Below are 18,482 nucleotides of genomic sequence, written 5' to 3'. Positions count from 1 at the left end.
GTAAATAACATTATTAACTTTTTTCTCGAAAAAAAGCTGACCCCTTTAATTGTTTGCCAAGAGGGAGAGAGAGTCTTTAATTTATAACATTTAAATTATCAATATTTGTAAAACATTACCGAAGCTAAATTGTACGTCTAGACAATATATTTGTATCATTATTTATGAACGAAAATGTCAGTCAAATTCTAATCTAAATTTGGACGGAAGACCCACTCGTTGCTCGCAACGAGATCGAATCTAGTTATTATTATTATTATTAGGGCTTTCCACCTTTCTGTGGAAAGTCCTATTGTTATTGTTCTGTTTATTATTATTATTTTCCTCCGTCAAAAAAAAATTTTCGTCTTAAGACTTATCGAAAAACTTTATAGTCCATCATATAGTACTTCTTGAGAAACGAATACAGTTCACCCTGCGTAATTGAACTTTGACCCCTTACGGAGTTATTTGACCTTTCGCAGAAATCATTGTTAGCACTTCTACTTTGTAACCGTAAATGATAGGAGGATGGAACCTTTTCTAAAACATAGAGGGTAATTAGTAGAAGCGAAGAATTTAAAATGAAGGGATTCGGTGTCCCCTAAAGGGAGTTAATGCCTCTTTATGTTTTGCAATTTATTCGTAAAACATGTCGAGCTTGAGAACGGTTTGTCGTAGAGACATGGGACCAACTGGAATAGGATCAATAACCTTTGACCTTGAAAATTAGGTCAAGGTCAAAGGTCAAGGTCATCAGAAAAGAGGAAAAAATAACACTTTTTATACTCTCTTTCCTGCTTAAGATAGCGTTGAAATATTATATGGGTAAGTATTGACTTCTTGATTGGTTTTGATAGTATGCATTACAACTTTGAACTCTGACCCTTCTGTTAATTTCGGAGACTCGCGTCGAAAACCTTGTTATCGCTACTCCTACTTAACGGAGAGTCATAGAGACACGAAACCTTCGCTAATGAATTCACAGTAAAACCTTCTTGGAACGAAAAAATAATCAAAGTGATACAAAAACCCTTAAGCATAGTTATTGCCCCTGAAAGTCTCCAATATCATTATCTAAGCCTATAACTTTTATATTAATATATATAGAGACATGGGACCACTTGCATTAGGACCGATGACCTTTGACCTTCAAAATGAGGTCAAGGTCAAAGGTCAAAGTCATCATCAAAATTATTTTTTTCCATTTTCAAGGTCTTTCAAAGTATTTTTAGCATTGATAAGCTAACCGAAAGTAACCGAAAACCCCTAAACAAATTATTGCCCCTGAATGTCTTGATTAACATTTTTTAAGCTTATAGCTTTTACATTAATATAGATAGAGACATGGGATCACTTGCATTAAGAGCAATGACCTTTGACCTTCAAAATGAGGTCAAGGTCAAAGGTCAAGATCATCGTGAAAATTATTAATTAAATTTTCTTGGTCATTTTGAGATTCGTACATCATCTTAAATATTTTTAAATATCTTTTTTTAAATCATTGTAGGTGGAAAGCCCTCTAATTGTTCGCGAACAATTAGGATCACTAGTTATTCTTTTTTTTCTCCTTACCGATTTTTGTGCAGAAGATTTCTCGGAGATGGCAGGATCGATTTGCTTCAAATTTTCAGGATTGATGCGTTGCCATTTGAAGTTTGTACCGCCGTTTCAAATTTTGAAAAATCACTTCCGGTTGGAAGTTATCCCCTTTTAGCGATTTTCAGATGACCATTTTGTCCAGACAAAAATTCAAAAACGATAAAAGCTAGAGTGCTGAAATTTTCAGTGATGTTAGACGACATGTTGTAGTTGTGCACCTGGGTTTTGAAAATTTCCGGAAGTGCCTAGTACGGAAGCTCAGTAGGGGTCGAAAATGGAGTTTTAAAAAGTGTCCAATTTTTTTCCACGTTTTGAATCATAACTTTTTACTCGTAAATATTTTGATTAGACATATATAACAAAAGTTGTACAGTTTATTGAGGTCTTTCGTGCCATATCAAGAAATGGGCCCATGGGCTTCATGGCTTGCCTGAACCATTGAATTTCTGTTACAATGATTAACTTTTTTCTCACGAACCTTTTGATAAGACATGTAGAATAAAAGTTGTTCAGTTTTGCAAGTTCTATCTAATGATATCTAAAAATAGGCCTCCGAGCGTCATGGCTTGCCTGAACAGTCGAATTTGTATCGCAATTAATAACATTAATAACTTTTTCCTCGAGAAACTTTTGACAAAACATGTAGAACAAAAGTTGTTGAGTTTCGCAAGCGTTAACTAACGATGTTAAGAAATAGGCCTGCGGGTCTCATGGCTCACCTGAACAGTTTGGTTATTGTTGCAATCTATAACATTTTTGTCAAGAAACTTTTAATAAGATATCTATAACAAAAGTTGTTCAGATTTGCAAGATCTTTTCGAACAACATTATGAAAAAGGCCAACGGGTCTCATAGCTCGCCTGAAGAGTTTGATTAGTGTCACAATCAATAACTTTTTTCTGGAGAAACTTTTGATAAGACATGTAGAACAAAAGTTGTTCAGTTTCGCAAGTGTTAACTAACGATGTTAAGAAATAGGCCTGGGGGTCTCATGGCTCACCTGAACAGTTGGGTTATTGTTGCAATCTATAACATTTTTGTCAAGAAACTTTTAATAAGACATCTAGAACAAAAGTTGTTCAGTTTTGCAAGATCTTTCCAAAAACATCATGAAAAAGGCCAACGGACCTCATGGCTCGCATGAACAGTTTGTTAGTGTCACAATTACTAACTTTTTTCTCGAGAATCTTTTGATAAGACATCTGGAACAAAAGTTGTTCAGTTTTGCAAGATCTTTCAAACGATATCAAGAAAAAGGCCCACGGGCCTTATGACTCGCCTTAACAGTCTGATAAATGTCGCATAACTTTATACTCGTAAATATTTTGTTTAGAGATATATAACAAAAGTTGTACAGTTTATTGAGGTCTTTCGTGTCATATCCAGAAATGGGCCAATGGGCCTCATGGCTCGCCTGAACCATTGAATTTCTGTTACAATGATTAACTTTTTCCTCTCGAAACTTTGATAAAACATGTAGAATAAAAGTTGTTTAGTTTTGCAAGTTCTATGTAATGATATAAAAAAGGCCTCCGTGTGTCATGGCTCGCCTGAACAGTGGAATTTGTATCACAATTAATAACATTGATAACTTTTTTCTCAACAAACTTTTGACAAGACATGTAGAACAAAAGTTGTTCAGTTTCGCAAGCGTTAACTAACGATGTTAAGAAATAGGCCTGCGGGTCTCATGGCTCACCAGAACAGTTGGGTTATTGTTGCAATCTATAACATTTTAGTCAAGAAACTTTTAATGAGACATCAAGAAAAAGGCCCACGGGCCTTATGACTCGCCTTAACAATGTGATAAATGTCGGAATCAATAACTTTTTTCTCAAGAAAATTTTGATAGGACATGTAGAGCAACATTTGTTCAGTTTTGCGCGATATATCTAGAATGATATATATATTTAAATTTAAAAAAAAGGCCTCCGGGCGACATGACTCTCCTGATCAGTCGAATTTGTATCGCAGTAAATAACATTATTAACTTTTTTCTCGAAAATAGGCTGACCTCTTTAATTAGTGGCCGAGAGGGACAAAGAGTCTTTAATTTAAAACACTTAAATGATTAATATTTGTAAAACATTACTGAAGCTAAATTGTACTTTTAGACAATATATTTGTATCATTATTTATGAACGAAAATCTCACTCGAATTCTTATCTCATCACATCTAAAATTGGACGGAAGACCCACTCGTTGCTCGCAACGAGATCGCATCTAGTTCTTATTCTTATTCTTTTCTTCTTATTATTCCTCTTCTTTAGTGAGAATTTGTCCGACCGATTTTGTGAAAGTGTTTTGACAGATCCACTTCAAACTTTGTGAGCTGATAGGCGGTCACTAGGAGGGGTGCATTCAACTTTTCAAATTTTCAAAATGACCGCCGTTTCAAAATGGCGGCCAAAAAACATCAAAAACTCAAGGTTATCGGATTTCAACCAAATTCTATTTGTAGGGTAATTTAGTGACCCCAAGTCCTTTTTCACCATCAAAATGTTTTTTAAGCCGCCATTTTCAAAATGGCCGCCATATGCCGAAATATTTGAAAGTGTTAAAATCTATACAACATTTGGGTTCTAGGGTAAATGTTGGGTCCACAATTCATTTCTAGCATCAGTATTTCCTTCCACTCAATTTTCAAATGTTTCATAATGGCCGCCATTGAAGAAAATGGCGGCCAAAAATCAAGTCCGTCGGATTTCAACCAAATTCAGTTTCTAGGTTTTTTTTAAGAATCCTGAGTGCATATCTGGCATTTCTGACATGGGGAGGTGTTCGGAGACATTTGTGTTGGCATCCCAACACAGTTATAGCTCGTTACATTTACCATTGTTACCAATGGCCGTGTCAAATTTAAAGTTTAGACGATCACATAGGTATTGATTGTCCCGTGGGAATCCGGGTTAGAATAGGTTTTCAGTACCTCCTTGCATGTAGTAAAAGACGACTTAATGGGGCGGTCATTCGAATAAGACCGTAATAACCGAGGTCCAGTATCACTCCATAACATAGTCAGAGTTGGTGTTTTAAAGTATTTTCCCTGCTGTAGTTTTGAGTAATATATTTGGTACTCCACCTACATCGGGTGAAGTATGAATATGAAATAAAACGTAAAAAATAAAGAAACACGCATATGTGTTAGTAATGAATCATGCTGTTGTACTGGCTAGATATAAGAACTTTCTTTTTGTAAATGCGTATCATTTTATTTGCTATGATGATGTCCATATAAAACTTATACGGTACTAATTTTGATGCACCAGATGCGCATTTCGACAAATAATGTCTTTTCAGTGATGCTCAACCGAAATGTTTGAAATCCAAAATAACAATGAAGTTTTAGAGTTATTTTAGGGGAAAACAGTGTGCCAAAAAAGTGGCGTCAAATTCGTCTAAGGATAAGAGTTATGCGTGAGGGATATAATCCTTAATTTTGAAATGTTAACAATGACAACGATTTACTACAGGAAGTGTAAAAGAATAACATTGTAAATACAAGTTAGTTTAATCAGCATGATAATAAATCCCAGCAATTTAATTATTATGTAACACATGTATTAGAAAAATATATACATTTAATCAATATAATTCGCTTCATTAAGGACTGTACTAACATGTATGTTGTTTTTAGTAATATAAATGTACAATACCTAGACATTGACACATATGTACAAAGAGGTGCAACTTTTTCAACCAGAGACAAAAACTTGCATGGTGCAAAAGAAGTTATTTTCCGTAAATACACAATTATAAAATGTGTCTACCGAGTTGCATACATAAACAATGCCTACACCTAACCTCATCAATAGTATATATATAATGAGTGAAAATATAACAGCATGTATCCTTAAATGATAAATTTATACCGAAATTAATAAGTGTGCATACCATCAAATTAATAAGTATCAGCTTAATACACTGTTACTCCATTGCTAAACTTCAACTAATAGCATCTAAAGCTAACACTTTACAGAAAAATTAAGCTTCAATACAAAGCTGATTCTAAGTGAAATAATGTCCATCAACAGCTAACAAATCCTGCTACTTTCCATAAATTCACGGGCTACAAGATATTGTGTACGACAACCGATGACGTCGAAAACTTTTGTAAAGTCACAAATTGACGAATTGGCTTTTACAGCTATTTTCATGTACTTTCATTCATATTTAACTCACAGTAACTGATTTTTCACTTTGAAGAACATGTTCAGTACGAAATATAAATACAACGAATAAATAAATGTAGATTTTTCCTTTTGTGGTAGACATAAATGGTAGAATCATCGTATAATATTTCCGAAATAAATTATGCAAATCTCCCCTTGACTCCATTGTTTGTATACCAAAATATTGCAGACAATATCGACAATTATTACTTGCTCGTTAAATAGTGCACACGATGCCGAGATTTGTTTTATTCGTTATCAATCAGGATGTTTTGATATAATCTCTACACAAGTTTACTGCCTGATATACTCTTCGATTATGTAAGAAATTCAATGACAAGTAGACGATACGCTGGACAAAAAAGATGTTTTTCTTTAAGATCAATCACATAATCAATCATATGTACCTGATCAGGATATAGGGCTCACGGCAGGTGTGACCGGTCAACAGGGGGTGCTTACTCCTCCTAGGCACCTGATCCCACTTCTGGTGTGTATAGGAGTCCGTGTTTGCCCAACTATTTATTTGTATTGCTTATAGTAGTTATGAGATTGATCACTGTTCGTTATCTTCACCTTTCATAAGATTAATATATTTTACATTTGTATATGTATTTTATAAAGGTATCTCAGAAAATCGAGGTACAAGAGCTTTTAGTAAGACGTTATTTATCAGGAAAATCTCGTTTCATAAATTCATTTTTATGGGAGAAACATATACATTTTAGTGCCCGCTCCTTGTGTTTCTGTTGTCGATATATTGATTATCTGTAGATAATAAAAAAAATCAATACTTCGATATAGGTAAACCCATGCTATTCAAAACAAAACGGGCTCTATACGGATTTCAAAGCAAATATCGTTTAATAAATGGAGTCATATGGCGACGATGAACTCAGTTCTCCCAATTCTTGGTATGCACTGTTGACATTCTCATTGCTATGGTCTTGTGTCACCTTATCTTTCCTGGGACTGGATAAATCACTTGCTTGGTATTTCTTATTATTGTCTCTGTCCATCTGGTGTCTGAAAATTATATCATGCCATACTTAAAAAAGGAACCCGCTTCTTCTTATATATAAAAAATGGTTAATATCTCTGAAAAAGCGACTTACCTTTTCGACATTTTGTAAAGAACAAACACTAGTACACCAATTACAACAAGTGTAACACAGAAGGCACCAAGGATTCCATAAAACATGGTTTCCCAGTTGTTTCCCGTTTGCTCTTCTTGCATTTGATTATCAACTGCAATGAAGGATGTATACAGCTAACCATTATTGTTGTACCTAGCAAAGGAGGATTTCATATATGACTGCATCCATGCATGTACCAACCTTCTAAACAATCATCTCCACGCCATCCACTTTTGCAGCCATCTCTACAAACACCCGTCACATGATGACAAGCACGTGATTTCTGACAGAATACGCTGCATTCCTGTCGGCAACTAGCACCAAAATGTCCAAACTCGCATACTACAATATATACATATACAGTAGGATTTGAATACATTTAAGCACATATTAATGCCACACCATATCACACATTAATGTCACACATCAGCACACATTAATAATACCTTCATTACACTTGTTTCCCCGGTATCCAGGTTCGCATTCCTCATTACAGGAACCGCTGACGTGATGACACTGGTTCCCCTCCCGACATTTACCACATGTTTGATTACAGTCTGGTCCGTAGAGATTTTCACCACACTCTATTTTAATGAACTATTGTGATTATTGTATTACATGTCTAATTACAACGAGATCAGTACATAATATCAACAACCTTTGTGGTAAGGAACTGCGTTACAAGCCTGTAACATCGTTTCCCACAGCTGGTTGGGGGGGGGGGGGTCCGGAAGAAAAATTGGTAGTCGGTTTCTCTAAACCTCTTCACAAACAAAACTGTCAAGCTCTCTATGATCTCATATACTACAATTATCATTAAAATGTGGATCACGGAAAGACCTCCAATATACCTCATGCAAGGTGAAGATAACGAACAGTGATCAATCTCATAACTCCTACAAGCAATACAAAATAGATAGTTGGGCAAGCACGGACCCCTGGACACACCAGAGGTGGGATCAGGTGCCTAGGAGGAGTAAACATCCCCTGTTGACCGGTCACACCCGCCGTGAGCCCATTAGAAAATAGCAAATATTGACCATTTTCAAAAGAAGTGAGGGACAGTCCCCTTGTCCCCCTCTGCATGATTCCTTGTAACACATATGTCTTCTTTCAATCCAATCATTTACTGATTTTGTTAATTAAGTTAGCTTCTCAAAAAGTCTTAACAAGTATATACAAACAAAAGAGAAAAACCAAAAGCCAACGGAGTTTAGCAAAATATTTGGTGTGTGGGGGTGGGGTGGGGTTGGGGGTGGCTTACACCGTTAATGCTAGCACTTCGCAAAATATTTCTTTCTTTTTTTATTTCTGACATTCAAAATCACATTTATCTAATTCACTACAACAGTCGTAAAAAGTGGGAGACACCCAATATATCTTTGACATACATTACAAAATGACAGATACTGTTCATTGTGTAAAAGTGGATGCAGCCCCCCCCCCCCCCCCCCCCCCTTATTTCACGTGCCTGTATTACATGCCTTTTATAAGCTCACTCATCTACTAATTTCGTGTTTTTAGTTTTTGAATTCACACAATATATAAAATATTTGTGTACATGTCATACGATTATAGAATGTGTATAGAATAACATTAATACTTTCGGGTCTGTGATGCAATATACTAAACCCAGTGGGGCAAATATTGCAGTTATCAAGCATGTATCAAAGAATTACATCAATATTTTCATGACCAAGGATTACGAAAGATATATTCAATACGATATTGTCCTTGAATTAACCGTATATTTATCTTTTGAGATAGACCTGTGGAGCATAAATTATAAGTAAAACGTAAGTAATCACCTTACCATATAAGAGGGATGACTGTATGGGAAAATATAATTTTTTATTCAAGCATTTTCATTACATTCATATTAAAGTTATCTATACAATTCTTTACTTGTATCACACAGGGTCCCTCTCCATCCTGGTTGACAGCCTCCCTCACATTCCCCGGATGTTTTGTTACACCTCCTTGGAACTCCACAGTTCGTGTTACATTTCTCTAGACAATTCTTTCCATAAGAACCAACTGAACATTCTACAATTACGAGCAATGAATCAACATTTCTGTTTTTCTCAGTCTTTCATACGGACGCAATATGAATTCATGAATATGAGTATGAATGCTTGTATTTCACATTGACAAATATTTTTTCATAAAACACATAGATATTGCATTTTGAATTAGTAACCTGCGTGAAATACAATCTATGATTACAATGGCTTGAAAAATTATACAGCATACAATTTTAAGGATAATATACTCACCCACGTCTCCATATGAGTGAAATATTCTCGAGAGGGACAATGAACATTCAATCAATCAATACACTTATCTTATTGAATGTAGTTATAGTTTTGAATTTTCAGTAGGTAAACACAATCCAGATGGATTAAAATAGCGTAACAATAGAGAGACGCATGGGTATACCATTCCTTCAAGTAAACAACACACTGCGATTAAAACCTATCATATTAGAACGATAACGCTATATGACGCTAAATGAATTATTACTCAACGATGTATCTAGCATGTGCAGTAAAACACATTTACAACAAACTTCACGGTTACAGGGAAGTGATTCTTATTCCCTTAAATTCAAAAATACATATCGAACTAGCTGGATATAGTGAATCATGGTGATAACGATTGAGAATTATTTGTACCTAGCCCTTGATTACGTGTTCTTTACTGTACAAAACTTTGAAGGCTAAAGCAAATGCTTGCAAATCTATATCCATCAAACCTTGAATTTGAAACACCCCCTGGCATGCAACGATAGCGCTTTCCAGAATTTCTGCAGATTGATATTTTATCTTCGAACGAAATATTTGAACCACAATTTACTCTGAACATATCTCGGATTGGCCATTTCTGCATTACCTTCTTTGCACAGGGGTCCCCTGAAGCCTTCGTTACAACCACTGAAACAAGACCCATTGACATGATCACACTGAATATCACCCAAACAATCTCCACATCTCAGTCCACAGGCAGCACCATATTTCCCATTGTCACATTCTGCGGACAAAGGCGAAACAAGATTCTATGTAATGATTTAGCATAGACAAAGCGCTGTTTATTAGTTAAAACTATCTCGTTGGAATATTGCTTAATTTAGTAGACAAACGCCATATAAACTAGAGTATCAATCGACTATCTTGTATTATTTATAGATAATTTACTTCGACGTCTGTGTTACACAAATTCTTGGAATTTGTCGTAATTGTTTATATCTGAGTTGGAAAAAGGAAGTGCTGCGATCACTGGTTACCTTCACTGCAATGTGATCCTTTCCAGCCTGTGTAACAACCCGAGTCACATATCCCTGTTATTGTGTCACATCCTTTACAATTCACGTTGCAAAGTTTTCTGCAATCTTCGCCAAAAGTTCCCATCATGCAAGCTGTCGGAAACAAAGTCAATTTGAATTTAAGATAAAGTGGGCAAATATATGAAAACAAAATGAATACATAAGTAATCATATATGTGGCAGTAGGTCAAAATTCATGAACAGGTTTTATATGCATGAAATGTAGCATTTCATGGTCACACTATTTTGTACGTACATTAATTCTGGTATTATTTCCTCTGGTCGATATACTATAGGGCTACATGCTTTTGCAATAACGTGAATTACGCAAACTCTACGTGGAGATAAACCTTTTTATACTTTTTAGACGTGTTCAAGTGTCACTACGATGTAACTTTACTACCCCTACCTGTTTCTTTAATACGTGTATCTTGACTTCTTCCGGGGATGGTTTTTTTATTGCATATAATCCAAGAGACCGCGTTCCTAAATTTTGAAGTCATGCATGTATACCTGTAAATTCTGTCGCAACGGTGCTAATTGTTAGACTATCTTTATTTCACATACATTGTATATGTTCATGTATTAAGACATTAAATAATATGTCTTACGCCGTGACCGTGTTTGAGGGTGAAGCAAAAAATATTGACATTAGTATCTAGATCCATAACAGGACAAAAAATATCCCGAAATATTAGCACCTAACGTGTGAGGACAAAGCTCAATCAAAATATTCTAACTTTAGACATTTTTGATCCGCCTATTCATTGAACGCGGGAAACGTTATGCAACTGATGTAAAGAGTGCAGTGTGACGTCATACTCAGCGTCGGTGTTTAGCAAATAAACAAAAATAGCAAACGTTGTACAATTCGCGTTTAAAACCGAGGAGTGATTATATATGACTAAGAAATTAGATTTACATGCTTTTATGGATTTTATGTAACATCTCAGAGTAACGTGAACTTGGGTACACAAAATTCAAAATGGAGAAATACATGTTCACGCGATAGTATTCGAATCGACGCCATTGGGACAAAAAGTTTCAAGTTCCATAGGTATGGTTTAATTTTTCACTACTTTTCTATATTTTCCTTTTAAACATGTATATACGTGTTACTTATAGGGAGCGTTCCGCTCTCACGGTCCTTCGGGCCGTGAGAGGGCTTCGCCCTCTAATATGTATCTTCAGTAAAAATGTAATACGTGTAGTATACCGAGATGACACACCAATATTCATGACTTATCAAAACGACAAGAATTCTAAATATTATAGAATATTTTATTCTACTTTCCATACATACATGTATCTGTTCATGCAATACTCTAACAATTGTCTGTGCGTGTTTGCTGCGAGCATTGGTGTGGAATTTACGTGTACGATCATTTCATGATAAATATACATCCAGCACTTGCACAAGAATGAACAATCAGATGTTTTGATATATATGTACATATTCCGGAAATCATTATAAGATAAATACAATTCAATGAAAATCCGCAATATTCCGAATGAATGGAGCATTTTGCGTTCACCGTTCACTCATCGTTCGCTAAATTACGTTCAGCGTTTGTTCTGCGTGCATTCATCGTGCGCTCACCGTTCGCTCTGCGTGCGTTCTGACTACGAATTACAACAATTGTACCCGAGACCTGGAAAACAATTTACTCACTTTCATTACAGAACGTTCCTTGAAAACCACTCTTGCATCCATTCTTGCACGTTCCGTTGATGTTGTCACACTGTTCCGGACGTAAACAATGTCCACATGACTTACTGCAATTGTCACCATATAGGCTAACCTCACATTCTATAAATAGGAACAATTGTACTGAAGTCTACTCAGTACCAACACAACATCGGGCATTATTGTCTAATTCCGTTATGTAGATGAAGAGTATTATTCAAGACAACAAACCGATATGACACCCAATTTAATTTTTAATATATTTGACGGTGTGGTCGTTGAAACAACTTTTGACATATAATCCACCTATTCATTTAACCCGGGAAACAATACAATCAATGTAAACAGGGCATTGCGACGCCATATCAACTGCGATGTTGTTTTCAATCTTTTCAAACCAAGCAATAACAAATTAAACGTACGACGGTAGGAGAAAGATTATCTGGGTGGATCTAACAGCCAGAAATACCGCACCAACGCACAAGAAATTGTTAAAGTATGGAAAGGAAGCATGCAAGACACGAAGCCAGGTGAAAGGTTTGTGGTTTGAACGTTTAAACGAAAGCTCGCTGCAACGCTCTTCAGAATGAAAATTAGGGGACATATATGAACATGTCATCTTCCCATGTGAATTTAGGGTGAAGAATATTGAATCAGAAATCAGAACCAAGTGAGGAGACCGAAATCAGAATTCATTTGGCATTACAAAAATATGAGACCGAAATCACACTTCTTCATCTACGAGTGTCAAAGTTTAAAGGCAGTTATGAAAAGTGTGATCTTGAAAATAGAGCATTGATCAACAGAGACTGGAATGGAAGAATCCAGGAGAAGTTTCTTGATCTCTGGAAACAAGATATAGCTAGGTAAGAGGAAAGATCGCACAACATACTTTAATCAAGGATCCATTGGTTATTAAACTATGAGACTACCTACGGCACAGAACAAACCAAACCCAAGATAATCGCGAATAACTTAACTAGAAACACTCGAAATCAAAATCAACCATTCAAAAGGAATTCCAGACCCAGACCTAAAAGTAAGCATAGAAAACCAAGTCCTTCATATGCAGATATGGTGAAGAGAGGAACTCAGAAAAATACCTACAAGAGACCATCAAGACAGCATCCAGAAAGATCAAGATTCTACCAAATGAAAGCGAGAGGTTTTACACAAAGATAGGAACCAAATGGTAATCCAATGAAAAATACCGAGCTAAACTACAATCATCAACCCAACCACTATCAATAAGGCAACAATCGGGATCATTTTAGGATAAGCATGGGCACAGAAAAAAAAGGAAAGATGTCCAACCAGAACTGGAATGCGATGATTCAAAACTGTCAGGACCTAAGATACTCAATCTTTCAAAGAGAGATTTAACCAATAAAGAGATCAATATTATAGTAAGAAAATCAACGTTTACACCAACATCTAGAGCAGATAATGTTGACCATAAGAAAGACACAGACGAATTATGTCGTAAGTTACGTCTTGGAGATTTTTTTTTCAAACTGAAACAAATGAAGACGAATCGCTGGTGAAAAATTAAAACAAAACTATTCTGACCTCCTTTGAACAGATAAAAACATTTAGAGGAATACATTCCCTGTCTTAATAATTCAGCAGATTCCAAATTGACAAGATCTAATGTGAAATCAAACATTTCAAGAGAACATGGATCTTTCAAGAACTACAGTGGGGATTCATGCGTCATAATAAAAGAAGCAAATAAAGGAAGTACCATTATCATTGTGGATAGAGACCAGTAAAAGGAAAGGTTAATGATCCAACATCAAGACCCCTGGGTCGAGGCCTCTGCTGGTGGACTGTTAGTCCCCGAGGGTCTCTACAGCCCAGTAACTAAGTACTTCGTTACTAGCTTGAAAATACGGATGTATATTTAATTGCTGTTATAAAATTTTGAAATTCATTTCAAAATTAAGGATTATCTCCCTCAGCCATAGCTCTTATCCTTGGACTAATTTGGCTCCACTTGTTTGGCACGCTGTTTTTTGGCTATATTTAGATCTAAAACTTCATAGTTATTTCGGATTTCAAACATTTCGGTTGAGCATCACTGAAGAGACATTATTTGTCGAAATGCGCATCTGGTGCATCAAAATTGGTACCGTATAAGTTTTACATGATAACTTTTATAAAAACCTTAAAATCCAAAAACTAACACAAGAATTTGCTGATAACTCCAAAAAAATGAAATGGACTATCTTGCTGATTTTAAAAGGGAAAGCCAGTAATTTCTACAGCCTACCAAAAATCCATAAATCTAAGGAAATTCAGGATTTTCATACAAGAGAACCAGCGTCCTTACATAAAAATTTCCAAACCCTCGAATTTAGAAGTCCACCCTATCGTTGCAGGACCTTCCTCAAACACTCAAATATCGATTAATCTACTTGATTTAATTCTTAAACCATTTTACAAAAAGGTACTTAGTTCTATCCGTGATGATTTGGATTTTCTCGATTGCATTCCAGAAAACGTACAGGAAAGCATACTTCTGGTTAGTTTTGATGACATCAGTCTTTATACCAACATACCACATGACTTGGGACTAGAAGCTGTGAAATTTTGGATTGAGAATATCTAACAGAAATTAGCGAAATATTTTCTAAATATTTTATACTTAAAGCTCTTCAAATAGTTTTAGAAAATAACTAGTTTTAATTTGATGATCAATTCTATCTTCAAATAAAAAGGTACACCTATGGGGACAAAAGTGGCTCCCACATATGCAACCTTAGCTATAGATTACAGAATAATCTTCCTGAGATTTTTTTATGAAAATTTTGCACAACATATTCGTCATAATTGCAAAAGATACATTGGTGATATTTTTATCTTTTGAAATAAAACTGCACTTGATTTAGAAAAATGCCTTGCTGAAATAAATCAATTACATCGATCGATTTAATTTACTATGGATATGAGTGATAAAGGACTGCCATTTTTGGATCCCCGAGTCATTGAGGATAAAAGCAATATAATCACGGATCTGTATTGCACAGAAACATATTCAATATTTGGATTTCCGTCCATGTCACCACTCCCATAATAAACGTAACATTCCATAAAGCATGGCTTTACATTCGGATACAATATCCGAGAAAAAATCATTTATAGTGGAGGTATCAAAGTACGGAGTACACCAATATCTATCTTAAGGAACTCCCGACACGAAGAAAGCGATGCTAAAAACGATAGGCCTTGTGCAAGTACGCATAACCCACGCAACCACATATTTTTGAAGCAGCTAGAAGAATTTTTCATATATTAGAACAGTCCCAAAATCTCAAAAACCTGATACAAGAATCTCAAATAAAAACAGAAGACGACAGGCTCCTAATTTGAAGTGAATTCTAACGCACGCTGGATTTACTATACAAAATTCCAAATCCGTGCAAAAATATGGAGGTTCCCGTTGCGGTACATGTAATCATCTGGAGGAAGGCAGAGAAAAACAGTCTTAAATGCGGTCAATAATTAACATCAAATTCTAACATGACATGCAAATCTTAAAACGTAATATATTGCATGACCTGCCCTACCTGTAATGAAAACTACACAAGCAGTAAATTCGCGATCCAAGTATCAGAATTTCACCATGTTCCGAACATTTTGCCAATTGTGGTCGTGGGAATTGCAACATATTTCCTTTTTATAAAATATATAATGACTGCGTAATTTCCAGAGTTACAAAGGGGGGGGGGGCTACTTTATGGAATTGTTTAATCTCAAACTTGATAAAAATATTTCTAAACTTTTCGTCAAACAGCAGTGTAACCATGTACATAGTTATTGATATAAAATATAGTGTGGGTGTCTCTGATCACCCCCTTCCTAGAGGTGGGGTTATTAAAAAAAATAACATGAAACATTTCCTTAACATTATTGTAAATTTCAATAATTTACCCTTAAAGCATAATATAGTATCACAATGTATGTTAACAACTTGCTTTCTTTGCATGTCTCTCCTTGGTAGCCCGGATTACATCCATTCAAACAAGATCCATTTACGTGGTGACACTGTTCTGAATTTAGACACGATCCACAACTCTGTTGACATCCCTCTCCATATTCATTACCATCACATGCTATTGAAAGAAAAATGCTTATATTCATATTTAAAGTTCTATCGAAAATAAATTGGCTTTTAGTACCCCTTAATTATTGATATTGCTAATGGCTGGGCCGTATTAATGAACATATTACTTATCAGTACAACATCGTAACGCCTCGTTATTATTCGTTTTTATGCATGACTGTGATTGAGCTAAATTTTACAGGAAAAGAGTAATACATGGAGAAATACCAATGAAATTTAACATGAAATTTGATTGAGAGAATGTTCGAGCATAGGCAGATATGTGATGTGATGTTAAAGGTGTAACATTTAAATTTCCTACAGTGTAGTTGCCTTTGATGTATATACTATCCCAGTGATATATCTGTACCCTACAGGTCCCGCGGGGAGACGGGTTAAAATAGGTTCTCAGTATCCTATTACTTGTTGTAAGAGGCTATTGAATTGCGCGGTCCTTCGGATAAGACTACAAAAATCCAGGCTCCGTGTCACATCAGGCGTGACACGTTAAAGATTCCTCCCTGCTCAATGGCCATAATCACCGAGCATAGGCCTAAATTTTGCAACCCTTCATCGGCAATAGTGACGTCTCCATCTGAGTGAAATATTCTCGAGATGGACGTTAAACAATATGCAATCAATCATATAACACTACATTGAACAATTGTATGTTGTCATAGCAATACCCATTTTCTCATAAATGCAAAACAGTTGTAAACAGTATGCGCATAAATCATGTTAAAAAATAAGTTCATTTTAATGATTGGGAAATCCGATATAAATGAAACTAGAATGAACATTTAAAAATCATATGGCTCAAATGATACACCTTTGTCCTGCTGTTGTGATGTGAAAAAAAATACATCTTCATTTTTATTCCCATGAAACTTTTTTATCCCCATATTGTGGTACCAGCTTAGCCTAAGGCCATGACAAAATCAAATTCTAATTCACACAGCAAGACAATGCCTCATCAATGATAATACTAGCATGACCTTGCTGAACAGCCTTCTCATGAAAATTATAAATTTACAAAATATGTAAACATCGTCATAAAATAGTTCGGGGGGGTTGAATAGATTATGTTTTCTCAAAAGTAGGTCAAACTCCAAAATTACAAAACCAAACACAATGATATCTAATGGAAGAGGTTGTCATAAGGAATTTATGTAAAATATATTAGCCCTATTTTAAAGAATTCAGGAGATATTTATTGGGTTTTTTTTTTTTTTAAAAAGAAGGTTAAACTGTAAGGCCAGGGTCGCACAGTTAAAACCTTTGGTACCTAAGAATTGAATCCTTGCATGGAATAAGGGAGTCCAATAACTCACTATTCAAAGGTTAGATTAAAGTCAAATTCAAAAGCTTTGAAATTCGAGTCAATCTAAAGGATCACGTATGGCATGTATGAACTTACATCATAAAGTATATGTAGATATTTATATGTATGTTTATATATTTTGATTTAATTAATCTTTGCTATACCAATGCAATTTTCAGATATAAATATCGTTTACAGAATAAACCTAACAAAACCAAACATATATAAATATCCTCAAAGATCAAAAAAGAAAAAGAAAAACAAGATATGGACGAGAGGTATGTCTTCATCGATTGACAAATACTGTTAAAATCAGATTGTGATAGAATTTCAAATAATCATCGTATCAAAATGAAATTGGAAGTGCTGAGGAATAGCACCGATGAAATTCACTTCACTCCAAAGTGCAGATCTCTACTTATTCTCGATTTCTTTGTTTTTAAAACAGCAATTGGCGAACAATATCTATATCAAATAAATTAAATTGATTAAAGTTTCCAGAAATGGCTATGACTGTCACACGCGTTAATGAAATGGTATAAACATGTTTGTACTACGCTTGCTATTTGTACAGCGGAGTGACCAGGAAGGGTACTTTGATCAGTTACCATATTTGTTTTTGTTTTGCAAAGACCCACACTAGGATCATAATAACTATTGATTGTACAGACGGACAAAGTTACATGAACAGAACATATATAGGTGTCTTCCTCTTATTGTAAATCATTTCTGTACAAAATATGAAAAATGTACAATGAAAACTATTTAAGTTAAGTGTTCACAGAAAGACGGACAGAAGATGTGATTACTAAAGGGCTCCCGTACTTCATGCGGGACCCTCATCACACGAAAACATGAAGACCGATGGATCCAATGAATCCTATAGATAACGAAATATGTATAGCAGGCAATAATTACATACCATCTTTACAGGTTCCTTGTTTGAACCCCGGATTACATCCACTTAAACACGTCCCGTTAACATGATCACACTGCGCCAGGTCTGTACAATGTCCACAATACTCTTGACATTCTTCACCATACTTCCCGTTCTCACATTCTGTTCAAATGGAAACACTGCAACATGTCACACTCAGATACGTAATCATTTTTAAACTAATGTGACGATGATATACAAAAGAGACCCATGGGCAACAT

General features: G+C 35.3%; 1 protein-coding gene across 2 annotated transcripts in view; it reads right to left on the bottom strand.

Moving 5' to 3' along the window:
* Nucleotides 1-5,073: 5,073 nt before the first annotated feature.
* The window catches only part of LOC125663221 (multiple epidermal growth factor-like domains protein 10), a 51,344-nt gene continuing 37,935 nt past the window's right edge, over nucleotides 5,074-18,482 (bottom strand). For both annotated transcript variants that reach the window (XM_056146116.1, XM_056146117.1), the window contains 10 exons: nucleotides 18,247-18,384; nucleotides 15,876-16,013; nucleotides 11,884-12,021; nucleotides 10,173-10,304; nucleotides 9,782-9,919; nucleotides 8,795-8,935; nucleotides 7,336-7,473; nucleotides 7,091-7,231; nucleotides 6,869-7,001; nucleotides 5,074-6,779 (listed from right to left, as the gene is read on the bottom strand). In XM_056146116.1, coding sequence (XP_056002091.1) covers nucleotides 6,617-6,779; nucleotides 6,869-7,001; nucleotides 7,091-7,231; nucleotides 7,336-7,473; nucleotides 8,795-8,935; nucleotides 9,782-9,919; nucleotides 10,173-10,304; nucleotides 11,884-12,021; nucleotides 15,876-16,013; nucleotides 18,247-18,384 — 1,400 coding nt within the window. In that variant the 3' untranslated portion in view covers nucleotides 5,074-6,616. The remainder of the gene's footprint in view (nucleotides 6,780-6,868; nucleotides 7,002-7,090; nucleotides 7,232-7,335; nucleotides 7,474-8,794; nucleotides 8,936-9,781; nucleotides 9,920-10,172; nucleotides 10,305-11,883; nucleotides 12,022-15,875; nucleotides 16,014-18,246; nucleotides 18,385-18,482) is intronic.

This window comes from Ostrea edulis, chromosome 8, assembly GCF_947568905.1.
Source record: "Ostrea edulis chromosome 8, xbOstEdul1.1, whole genome shotgun sequence".
Classification (NCBI taxonomy): Eukaryota; Metazoa; Mollusca; class Bivalvia; order Ostreida; family Ostreidae; genus Ostrea; species Ostrea edulis.
This window is presented reverse-complemented; position numbering and strand designations above follow the sequence as displayed.